Consider the following 12,318-nt stretch of genomic DNA (forward strand, 5'->3'; position numbering starts at 1 on the left):
CCTTGTGTTCCAGCAAAGATCCAAACAACAGGGACCCACAATAAATTTCACAGTAGGAACAACCAAAATTGAACAAAGCACTAACTACACATACTTGGGCTTAAAAATCAGTTCTACGGGAAACTTCAAACTGGCTGTGAATGAACTGAAAGAGAAAGCAAGAACGGCTTTCTATGCCATTAAAAAATCAATCCAAATAGAAATCCCAATTAGCATTTGGCTAAAAATTTTCAAATCAGTAATTGAACCAATTGCACTCTATGGCAGTGAGGTATGGGGACCGCTAACTCAACAAGAATTTGCAAAATGGGACAAACACCCAATTGAGATCCTACATGCAGAATTCTGTAAAAGTATCCTCCGGACTCAAAGGAAAACAGTAAACAATGCATGCAGGGCGGAACTAGGCCAATATCCATTAATAATTACTATCCAAAAAAGAGCCACCAAATTTTGGAATCACCTACAAATGAGCAACCCCCAATGCTATCACTACGACGCCCTGAAATGCCAAGAGCTGACCATAAAGAAGAATACCCTCAGTCAAATAGTCCTGGGACTCAGTGAAGTAACTACTAACACTACTAACAATAACCAGCCACAGGACAGTGACAGCGTAACACAAAGAATTCGACCCAACACAATCGTCGCGAAGCAAAAGGAAAAATATCTGACATATTGGGCAGAAACAACAAAAACCCAAAGCAAACTCAATTGCTACTTGGCCCTAAACAGACAATACAACATAGCTGATTACCTGACCATGGTAAAGGATAACAAACTGAGAAAAATCCTGACAATGTACAGACTTAGCCTGGCGATCGAAAAAGGTAGACACAGGCAGACCTGGCTACCAAGGGAGGACAGGATATGCTCTCACTGCAGTCAGGGAATGGTGGAGACAGAGATGCACTTCCTCACAGCTTGTAGAAAATATCAGGGCATCAGGGAGAATTTCTACCCAAAATTTACAAAAATATGCCCGGAATTCAGAAAATTGAATGACGACCAAAAACTCCCATACCTACTAGGGGAAGAGAGAAATTGTGTAACCTTAGCGGCAAACTATGTTACAGCTTGCCATAAACAGAGGGACAACCACTAAATATAAGATAAGAGTATAAATAAATTATATGAAAGTATATTTATACACTCAGGGATATATCTGTTTATACACTGTATGGATAGATCTGTATTTTTGTGAACAAACATGAATGTTTTCCGATGCTTTGGCAACATAAGATGTAACTTGTCATGCCAATAAAGCGATTTGAATTGAATTGAATTGAGTGAGAGAGACAGAGAGAGAGAGGGCGGCAGAGAGAGAGAGAGGGCGGCAGAGAGAGAGAGAGAGGGCGGCAGAGAGAGAGAGAGAGAGAGGGCGGCAGAGAGAGAGAGAGAGGGCGGCAGAGAGAGAGAGAGGGGGACAGAGAAAGAGAGGGGGACAGAGAAAGAGAGGGGGACAGAGAAAGAGAGGGGGACAGAGAAAGAGAGGGGGACAGAGAAAGAGAGGGGGACAGAGAAAGAGAGGGGGACAGAGAAAGAGAGGGGGACAGAGAAAGAGAGGGGGACAGACAGAGAGAGAGAGAGAGACAGAGCTTTGGCAACATAAGATGTACCTTGTCATGCCAATAAAGCGATTTGAATTGAATTGAGAGAGGGGTACAGAGAGAGAGAGAGGGGGACAGAGAGAGAGAGAGAGGGGGACCCCCAGAACATGGGGGTGGGTGGGGGCGGAGGTGGTCAGCAGTGCACAGGGGATTGACAGGGTGAGTAGTGTCGGGAAAGGGGTTTGGCCGAGTCCTGTCGGATCGTTGAGCAGTGTTGATTGGCGAGTAGGGCATGGTACTTGGTGTAGGAACTCTGCCGTGCCAGCGACCCTACCCCCACCTCCAATCATTCCCCCACCCACCAGTGCTCCGTACCTACCGTAGCTTTGAGCGCCCGGATGGCCTGTTCGCGCGAGAAACCCATGGATACGATGGTGGCGATGCTGTCCTCCGACGGTGGGTCCGCCAGGGTGATGGTGGAGCCAGGACCACTCGAGCCGGGCAATACCATTGGGTTGGCGAAATCTGGGGATTGCCGAGAGGAAAGGCGGTTAAGTGCCGGGAGCGGGGCACGTTACCTGGAGACAGAGAGCCGCCGTTCATACGTCTGTCTGTCGAGTCCCTCAGTCCTTCCACCACGCTATAGGGCCCCATTCAGCCCTTTATGCCCCACAGTGCCTCGTACCTCACCAAGTCCCTCGCAGCCTCTCCACGATTCGCAACTCAAGACTCTCGCCCACCTACACTCAGCCCCTCGCACCCCCATTCTCTCGGCTCTCCCTCCAGACGAGGGAACTAGATGTAATATCTCCAAGTTTGCACACGACACAAAGCTGGGTGGGTGTGTGTGTGGTGAGGAGGATGCCGAGAAACTCCAGTATGATTTGGACAGGCTGGGTGATTGGGCAGAAGCATGGCAGATGCAATATAACGTGGATAAATGCGAGGTTATCCACTTTGGTGGCAAAAACAGGAAGGCATATCATCTGAATGGCAATAGATTGGGAGAAGGGGAAGTGCAACGAGACCTGGGTGTCCTTGTGCACCAGTCGCTGAAGGTAAGCATGCAAGTGCAGCAGGCGGTTAAGGCGGCAAATGGTATGTTGGCCTTCGTAGCGAGAGGATTCGAGTACAGGAGCAAGGATGTCTTGCTGCATTTGTACAGGGCCTTGGTGAGACCACACCTTGAGTATTGTGTGCAGTTTTGGTCGCCTTATCTGAGGAAGGATGTTCTTGCCATGGAAGGAATTCAGCGAAGATTCACCAGGCTGGTACCTGGGATGGCAGGAATGACGTATGAGGAGAGATTGGGTCGATTGGGCTTATACTCGATGGAGTTTAGAAGAATGAGAGGGGATCTCATTGAAACTTATAAAATTCTAACAGGACTAGACAGACTAGATGCTGGAAGGATGTTCCCGAAGGTCGGGGAGTCCAGAACCAGGGGTCAGTCTAAGGATAAGGGGTAAGCCATTTAGGACAGAGATGAGGAGGAATTTCTTCACCCAGAGAGTGGTGAACCTGTGGAATTCTCTACCACAGAAGGCAGTGGAGGCCAATTCATTAAATATATTCAAGAAGGAGTTAGATATATTTCTTAAGGCTAAATGGATCAAGGGATATGGGGAGAAGGCAGGGACAGGGTACTGAATTTGGATGATCAGCCGTGATCTCATTAAATGGTGCAGCAGGCTCGAGGGGCCGAATGGCCTACTCCTGCTCCTATCTTCTATGTTTCTATGTTAAAACCCCCACATTCCCTCCGGTCCCCCACCCCATTCCCTTCACTCCCCTTAAACTCCTCTAGAACCTCCACACATTCTCCCTACTCCCCCACACCTCTCTCGAAGCTCCCAAGTTCCCTCTGCTCACCCTCTACACGCTCCCCATCCCCTCTGCTCCCCTCCCCCCCCCCCCACACCCCGCCTCGTACCGTTCTGGCAACACAAAAGCAGGAGTAGCCCGTATAGCCCCTCGAGCCTGTTGCGCCATTCAATAAGATCATGGCTGATCTGCGATCTAACTCCATGTGCCTGCCTTTGGCCCATATCCCTTAATACCCTCGATTAACAAAACACCATCAATCTCCGATTTAAAATGAATTGATCTAGCATCAATTGCCGTTTGCGGAAGAGAGTTACGAACTTCTACCACCCTTTGTGTGTAGAAGTGTTTCCTAACATCACTCCTGAAAGGTCTGACGCTAATTTTTAGACTGTGCTCCCAGTCCTAGAATCCCCAACCAGCGGAAATAGTTTCTCTCTGTCAACCCTGTCTGTTCCCCTTAATATCCTGAAAACTTCGATCAGATCACCCTTTAACCTTCTAAATTCCAGGGAAGACAATCTTTCCTCGTCCTATAACCCTTGGAGTCTAGCTATCATTCTGGTAAACCTACACTGCACGGCCTATGCAGGAAACTCTCGTTTAAACGGCACCTAAATATCCGGCATTCTCTATTAACCGGCAAAATGCATACTCCGAAAACAACAGCTCAATAACCGGAAACGTTGCCGAGTCTGAGTCCGAGTCTCCCGCGGTGACCGAGTTGGTCAGTGGGGGCAATTCTCCAAACTACCACTACTCGGCTTCTTGGCGCTGTCGGACATCCGAACACCTCAGTAACAGGAGTCTGACTCTGTTTGTTCAAAATAGCCTCGGTCGATAACCCTCTCCGTCATCTGGAATTTTTCATCAACCGGCACCATCCCGGTCCCGTCAGTGCCGGATACCGAAGAGTTTCCTGTATATCCTTCCTAAGGTGTGGTGCCCAGAACTGCTCCCAGTGCTCCAGATGTGGTCTAACCAGGGTTTTGTACCCCCTTGTACTCTAGTCTAGATATAAAGGCCAACATTCTATGAGCCTTTTTGATTATTTTCTGTACCTGCTCATGACATTTTAGTGATCGATGTACCTGGACCCCCAAGTCTCTCTGGATCCCCACTGTTTCTAGCCTTTCACCATTTCGAAAGCACCCTGTTCTACCCTCATTAGTTCCAAGGTGGATGACCTCACATTTGCCTACATTGTGCAAAACTGCAGCAAATGGATTTAATTCGCTTAATCTATTAATATCTTTGTAATTTTATGCTTTCATCTACACAGCCTAAAATGCCGCCTAGCTTTGTGTCATCGGCAAACTTGGATATCCACTTGATGTCTTACCACAGTTGTACAGGGCCCTGGTGAGACCACACCTGGAGCACTGTGTGCAGTTTTGGTCTCCTTACCTAAGAAAGGATATACTTGCCATAGAGGGAGTGCAGCGAAGGTTCACCAGACTGATTCCTGGGATGGCAGGACTGTCGTACGAGGAGAGATTGGGTCGACTAGGCCTGTATTCACTAGAGTTTAGAAGAATGAGAGGGGATCTCATTGAAACGTATAAAATTCTGACAGGGCTAGACAGACTGGATGCAGGGAGGATGTTTCCCCTGACTGGGGGGGCTCTAGAACGAGGGGTCACAGTCTCAGGATACGGGGTAGGACATTTAGGACTGAGATGAGGAGAAATTTCTTCACTCAGAGGGTGGTGAACCTGTGGAATTCTCTCCCACAGAAGGCTGTGGAGGCCAAGTCACTGAATATATGCAGGAAGTAGATAGATTTCTAGACACAAAAGGCATCAAGGGGTATGGGGAGAGAGCGGGAATACAGTATTGAGATAGAGGATCAGCCATGATTGTATTGAATGACGGAGCAGGCTCGAGGGGCTGAATGGTCTACTCCTGCTCCTATTTTTCTATATGACTTTCTATACCATCATCAAAGTCGTTAATAAATACAGTGAATAGTTGCGGCCCCAACACAGATCCCTGCGGGGCACCACGAGTCACCTCCTGCCATTTTGAGTCCCTGCCCATTATCCCCATTGCCTGTCTCCTGCCGCTCAGCCAATGTCCGAACCAGGTCAGTAACGTGCCTTCAATTCCACGAGCGTCAACTTCAGCCGACAGTCTCTTCTGAGGCACTTTATCAAATGCTTTCTGGAACCCCCATTCTCTCTGCTCTCCCTCCAAGAAACACCAACCCCCCCCATCCTCCGCCCACCACCCCAGCTCCCCCTCGTACCTGGGTCATCCATGTGAGACATCACCCAGTTCATGGCAGCCTCCACACCGCTGTTGCCAGTGTAATGCACGGCCTTCCGACAAGCCTCTACGGGGAAACCCATCTCGGCCAGCTGGATCACCACTGACTCATCCAGTACTGGGGCTGGTGGCACAGTAGGCGAGAGAAAGAGAGAGACAGCTCCGTTAACTGACGGACCCGAGGGGGCAGGAGCCCCGATCACAAATGGCCCCCAACACACCCCCACCCACCCACCGTCCCCGGGGGCGCAGCCGGGCGGAACGAGGCAGCACGCGCTCGGAACAAGACAGCAGCCGCTCGGAACAAGACAGCACCCGCTCCCCATTGCCAGAAGACAGGACCAACGAGCAATGCAACAAGTCAAAGGGATCGGGTCACTGCGGCCACTCGAGTCACACTGCCCCCCCAGAATCACACACTGCCCCCCGCAGAATCACACACTGACCCCCCCCCAGAATCACACACACTGACCCCCCCCACACACTCTCTCACTTTAATTTTATTCAAGTAAAGCTTCAAAACAGGAACCTGCTTCTCGAGGAATTATTTGAATGAGTGTTTAGCTTGCTGGATAACTGGATAACAGTACATCTAGTGAGACCAGTACACTGTCCCTCCCCCCGCACTCTCTCACACTGTCCCTCCCCCACACACTCTCACACTGTCCCTCTCCCCCCACACACTCTCACAGTCCCTCCCCCCACACTCTCACACTGTCCCTCCCCCCGCACTCTCTCACACTGACCCCCCCCACTCTCTCACACACTGACCCCCCTCCACCCAGTCACTGTCTCACCTACCCCCCCCCCACAATCACGCATTGCCCCCTCCCACTTCACACTCTCTTGCCCCTCCTCACTCCCCGACCCCTGCGTCATGCAATGCCCCCTCCCCTCCATCCATCCAGCCCCCCACCCACGTCACTCAGCCTCCCGTCACCATAACAGCAAGAGATACAGCCGCAGAATCAAATGGGGAATAACCATTTTGGGGGGGGTGGGGGAGGGGGAGATGCGGCGGTGGAGGGGGGGGGGAGACATGGGGGAGAGGGGGCCATACATGAAGCACCCTTTATTAGAGCCAAGGTTCCCACATATCCAGACCAGGTTACCACCCTCGGCCCACACTTCAGCGAAGTTCCGCTGCACCAACTACAGACATCCCGGTCAGCGAATCCCCAGGCCCGCAACATTTCACTCTGTGCTCTGGACACCCCCAGCACACATTCCAATCACACTCACTCACTCACCCTCCACTCCCCCCTACCCTCCCTCTGCTCTCCCACACCCCCCCCGCCCTACCCTCCCTCCCCTCCCACTCCGCCCTCCCCTCCTCTCACCTCCTCTCCCATGTGGCCACCGCCATCAGACTCCCACTCGCTCATGGCCACACACACACAGACACACGCACACAGACACACACACACAGACACACACACACAGACAGACACACACACACAGACACACACACACAGACAGACAGACACAGACAGACACACACAGACAGACACACACAGACAGACACACACACAGGCACACACACAGACACACACACGGGCAAGTGAGGCGATGGCGGTATTGGGGACAGTGGGGGGGGTGGGTGGGGGGGGGAAATAAATAAATAAATCGCTGGACAAGTCCAGCAATGTCCCTTACTCGCGGGCCTGTCGGAGACGACAGTGCAAGAACCCAACGCTTACTGGCGGTCACACGAAGCATTTACTAAAATACCCGCTGCTGCCCTGCCCCCGGGGGGGGCTCACTGGCTTCCATGTGTGGCAGGTACGTCACAGCAGGGAGCCCCAGAGACAGGGACTGTTGGCTGGCCATTCAACCAAGGGGAGGGGGCATGACATCCGACACCCGACACACTCCAGTGGGAGGGATGAAGAGTAGGAAGCCCGAGGTCTCTCCACCCCCCAGCCCTGGGGGAACGGAGAGCAACGGTCATCCTCCACTTTCCCCCTTCCTCCTCACGGCACAGGCCGAGGAGGGTAGAAGCTGGGGCCCCGGAGGTCGGTCACGAGGGCGAGAGAGACGGCAGGAGGGGTGGGGGGGGCGGGAGGGGGAGTAGGGAGGGCGCAGTGCGAGCCACAGGCACAAAGACACAGAAGTTAAGACAGGAGATGCACACTAACATGTCGGAGAGGAGAAGTGGGCAGAGCAGAAGGAGTCGTCATCGTCGTTGCCATAGAAACCAAGGCTACCTTTCGGCTCGTCCGGAGTGAGCAGGGGCGGGGCGATGTCGGGCAGCTCCTCCTCCCCGGGCTGCAGGCCGTTGCCTCGCAGGTGGGAGATATCCAGCTCGTCCGGCATCTCGATCGCAACATCTGCAACACAAGAGGAGGGGGTGAGGGAGGGAGCCGAGGGCGAGGGAGGGGGCCGAGGGCGAGGGAGGGAGAACAGAAGAACTTCAGAAATAGGAGCAGGAGTCGGCCACTTAGCCCCTCGAGCCTGCTCCGACATTCAATAAGATCACGGCTGATCTTGGGCTCAGCTCCACTTCCCCGCCCGCTCCCCATAACCCTTCACTCCCTTATCTTGTAAAAATCTGTCTATCTCCACCTTAAATGTGTTTAATGACCCAGCCTCCACGGCTCTCTGGGGCAGAGAATTCCACAGATTTACGACCCTCTGAGAGAAGAAATTCCTCCTCATCTCAGTTCTAAAAGGGCGACCCTTTATTCTGAGACTGTGCTCCCCGAGTTCTAGATTTCCCCACGAGGGGAAACATCCTCTCTGCATCTACCTTGTCGAGCCCTCTCAGAATCTTATATGTTTCAATAAGATCACCTCTCATCCTTCTAAACTCCAATGAGTATAGGCCCAACCTGCTCAACCTTTCCACATAAGTCAACCCCCTCATCTCAGGAATTAATCTAGTGAACCTTCTCTGAACTGCCTCCAATGCAAGTATATCCCTCCTTAAATAAGGAGACCAAAACTGTACGCAGTACTCCAGGTGTGGTCTCACCAATACCCTGTACAGTTGTAGCAGGACTTCCCTACTTTTATACTCCAACCCCCTTGAAATAAAGGCCAACATTCTATTTGCCTTTTTCATTACTTGCTGTACCTGCATGCTAACTTTTTGTGTTTCACCCAGGTCCCTCGGAACTGTAGCATTTTGTAATATCTCTCAATTTAAATAAGTTTGCTTTTTTATTTTTCCTGCCAAAGTGGATAACCTCGCACTCTCTCACATTATACTCCATTTGCCAAATGTTTGCCCACTCACTGAGCCTGTCTATATCCTTTTGCAGATTTTTTGAGTCCTCTGCACAACTTGCTTTCCCACCCATCTTTGTATCATCCGCAAACTTGGCTACATTACACTCGGTCCCTTCATCCAAGTCATTAATGTAGTCTGGAAATAGTTGCGGCCCCAGCACCGATCCCTGTGGCACCCCCTAGTTACCGTTTGCCAACCGGAAAATGACCCATTTATCCCGACTCTCTGCCTTCTGTTAGTTAGCCAATCCTCTATCCATGCTAATATATTACCCCCAACTCCGTGAGCTCTTATCTTGTGCAGTGGGCGGCTGGAGGGGGACGGGACTGTGAAGGACGAAGGGAGGGGAGGAAGGGAGATGGGACGGTGAGCTAGGGATTGCAGGGGGGTGGGGGAAAAGAGAAAGAAAGAGAGACACGGCGAGGGAGGGGGGGGACATGGCGAGTGAGGGGACGGTAAAGGATGGAGGGAGGGAGTGAGGAGATGGTGAGGGAGTGAGGAGGCGGTAAAGGACGGAGGGAGGGAGGGGACGGTAAAGGACGGACGGATGGAGGGAGTGAGGATGGTGAGGGAGTGAGGGGATGGTAAAGGACGGAGGGAGGGAGTGAGGAGATGGTGAGGGAGTGAGGAGACGGTAAAGGACGGAGGGAGGGAGGAGACGGTAAAGGACGGACGGATGGAGGGAGTGAGGATGGTGAGGGAGTGAGGGGATGGTAAAGGACGGAGGGAGGGAGTGAGGAGACAGTAAAGGAGGGAGGGGGCGGTAAAGGACGGAGGGAGGGAGGGGACGGTGAGGGAGTGAGGGGACGGTAAAGAACGGAGGGAGTTGGGAGGGGGGTGAGGGAGTGAGGGGACAGTTAAGGACGGAGGGAGGACGGTGAGGGGGTGAGGGGACGGTAAAGGGCGGAGGGAGGACGGTGAGGGAGTGAGGGGACGGTAAAGGGCGGAGGGAGGACGGTGAGGGAGTGAGGGGACGGTAAAGGGCGGAGGGAGGACGGTGAGGGAGTGAGGGGGCGGTAAAGGACGGAGGGAGGACGGTGAGGGAGTGAGGGGACGGTAAAGGATGGAGGGAGGGGGGTGAGGGAGTGAGGGGACGGTAAAGGACGGAGGGAGGACGGTGAGGGAGTGAGGGGACGGTAAAGGACGGAGGGAGGACGGTGAGGGAGTGAGGGGACGGTTAAGGACGGAGGGAGGACGGTGAGGGAGTGAGGGGGCGGTAAAGGACGGAGGGAGGACGGTGAGGGAGTGAGGGGACGGTAAAGGATGGAGGGAGGGGGGTGAGGGAGTGAGGGGATGGTTAAGGACGGAGGGAGGACGGTGAGGGAGTGAGGGGGCGGTTAAGGACGGAGGGAGGGGGGTGAGGGAGTGAGGGGACGGTAAAAAGGGTGGACGGAGGGAGGGAGGGGGGGGACAGTGAGGGAGGGAGGGGACGGTAAAGGACGGAGGGAGGACGGTGAGGGAGTGAGGGGACGGTAAAGGACGGAGGGAGGACGGTGAGGGAGTGAGGGGGCGGTAAAGGACGGAGGGAGGACGGTGAGGGAGTGAGGGGACGGTAAAGGATGGAGGGAGGGGGGTGAGGGAGTGAGGGGACGGTAAAGGACGGAGGGAGGACGGTGAGGGAGTGAGGGGGCGGTAAAGGACGGAGGGAGGACGGTGAGGGAGTGAGGGGGCGGTAAAGGACGGAGGGAGGGGGGTGAGGGAGTGAGGGGACGGTAAAGGACGGAGGGAGGACGGTGAGGGAGTGAGGGGGCGGTAAAGGACGGAGGGAGGGGGGTGAGGGAGTGAGGGGACGGTAAAGGACGGAGGGAGGACGGTGAGGGAGTGAGGGGACGGTAAAGGACGGAGGGAGGGGGGTGAGGGAGTGAGGGGACGGTAAAGGACGGAGGGAGGACGGTGAGGGAGTGAGGGGGCGGTAAAGGACGGAGGGAGGACGGTGAGGGAGTGAGGGGACGGTAAAGGACGGAGGGAGGACGGTGAGGGAGTGAGGGGGCGGTAAAGGACGGAGGGAGGACGGTGAGGGAGTGAGGGGACGGTAAAGGACGGAGGGAGGGAGGGAGGGAGGGGGGGTGAGGGAGTGAGGGGACGGTTAAGGACGGAGGGAGGACGGTGAGGGAGTGAGGGGGCGGTTAAGGACGGATGGAGGACGGTGAGGGAGTGAGGGGGCGGTAAAGGACGGAGGGAGGGAGGGAGGGGGGGTGAGGGAGTGAGGGGACGGTTAAGGACGGAGGGAGGGGGGTGAGGGAGTGAGGGGACGGTTAAGGACGGAGGGAGGGGGGTGAGGGAGTAAGGGGACGGTAAAGGGTGGACAGAGGGAGGGAGTGAGGGGGCGGTAAAGGACGGAGGGAGGGAGGGAGGGGACAGTGAGGGAGTGAGGGGACGGTGAGGGAGTGAGGGGACGGTAAAGGACGGAGGGAGGGAGGGGGAGTGAGGGGACGGTTAAGGACGGAGGGAGGGAGGGGACGGTGAGGGAGTGAGGGGGCGGTAAAGGACGGAGGGAGGGAGGGGACGGTGAGGGAGTGAGGGGGCGGTAAAGGACGGAGGGAGAGGACGGTGAGGGAGTGAGGGGACGGTGAGGGAGTGAGGGGACGGTGAGGGAGTGAGGGGGCGGTAAAGGGCGGAGGGAGGGAGGGGACGGTGAGGGAGGGGGGGGGGACGGTGAAGGAGGGAGGGGGCCGGCGGGAGGATCTCTCCTGGAGCCCGGGCCCGAGCCTCGCCCCTCGAGCACTACCCCCGTACACTCTATGCGATGACACCAGACCACCCTAAGCCCTGCTCTCACCCAGCTTCTTCGGCACCCAGTCCAGTCCAAACGTAAACTTCTTGATCTGGATGACGAGATAGTCGGGAAAGGAGGCAAACCGTGTCTTTCTGAGAGGAGAAACAGAGCGTTGGTGATTATTCACAGCCCCGGTACACCCGCCATCATCGAGCAGAGGCCGGCTGTCTGCTAATGTGCCAGCAGAAATACTTACTGGTGGACATTCGACTGTGGCAGGTAGCATCACAGCTGACGGGGCCCTCGGTTCAACATCCCGAACAGGAAGACGTGTCTCGTTTTAACACCGCCCCTGAAAAGGGGCAAGAGGCCTCACCCGATGTACTGCCCCTCCGACAGTGCAGCGCTCCCTCAGTACTGTCCCTCCGACAGTGCAGCGCTCCCTCAGTACTGTCCCTCCAACAGTGCAGCGCTCCCTCAGTACTGCCCCTCCGACAGTGCAGCGCTCCCTCAGTACTGTCCCTCCGACAGTGCAGCACTCCCTCAGTACTGTCCCTCCAACAGTGCAGCGCTCCCTCAGTACTGCCCCTCCGACAGTGCAGCGCTCCCTCAGTACTGCCCCTCTGACAGTGCAGCACTCCCTCAGTACTGCCCCTCCGACAGTGCAGCGCTCCCTCAGTACTGCCCCTCCGACAGTGCAGCGCTCCCTCAGTACTGTCCCTCCGACA

The 12,318-nt window shown here is 54.8% G+C and overlaps 1 protein-coding gene across 3 annotated transcripts; it reads right to left on the reverse strand.

Annotated features, from left to right (window-relative positions):
- Positions 1–1,881: 1,881 nt before the first annotated feature.
- On the reverse strand, positions 1,882–11,984 carry LOC147080143 (ubiquitin carboxyl-terminal hydrolase 5-like). Of its 3 annotated transcripts, none has more exons than XM_085981249.1 (4): positions 11,654–11,929; positions 7,781–7,972; positions 5,623–5,766; positions 1,882–2,075 (listed from the first exon to the last, which is right to left on the reverse strand). In XM_085981249.1, the coding sequence occupies exons 1-4, from the start codon at positions 11,874–11,876 to the stop codon at positions 1,897–1,899; spliced, it is 738 nt and encodes a 245-aa protein (XP_085837375.1). In that variant the 5' UTR covers positions 11,877–11,929; the 3' UTR covers positions 1,882–1,896. The 3 variants fall into 3 exon arrangements, with proteins under 3 accessions (XP_085837375.1, XP_085837376.1, XP_085837377.1); XM_085981250.1 differs by having other exon boundaries at positions 7,850–7,972; positions 11,654–11,926; XM_085981251.1 differs by lacking the exon at positions 5,623–5,766 and having other exon boundaries at positions 11,654–11,984.
- Between the last annotated feature and the right edge of the window lie 334 nt (positions 11,985–12,318).

Source organism: Somniosus microcephalus, unplaced genomic scaffold (assembly GCF_052327205.1).
Source record: "Somniosus microcephalus isolate GS21.2 unplaced genomic scaffold, FLI_Smic_1.0 scaffold2032, whole genome shotgun sequence".
Lineage (NCBI taxonomy): Eukaryota > Metazoa > Chordata > Chondrichthyes > Squaliformes > Somniosidae > Somniosus > Somniosus microcephalus.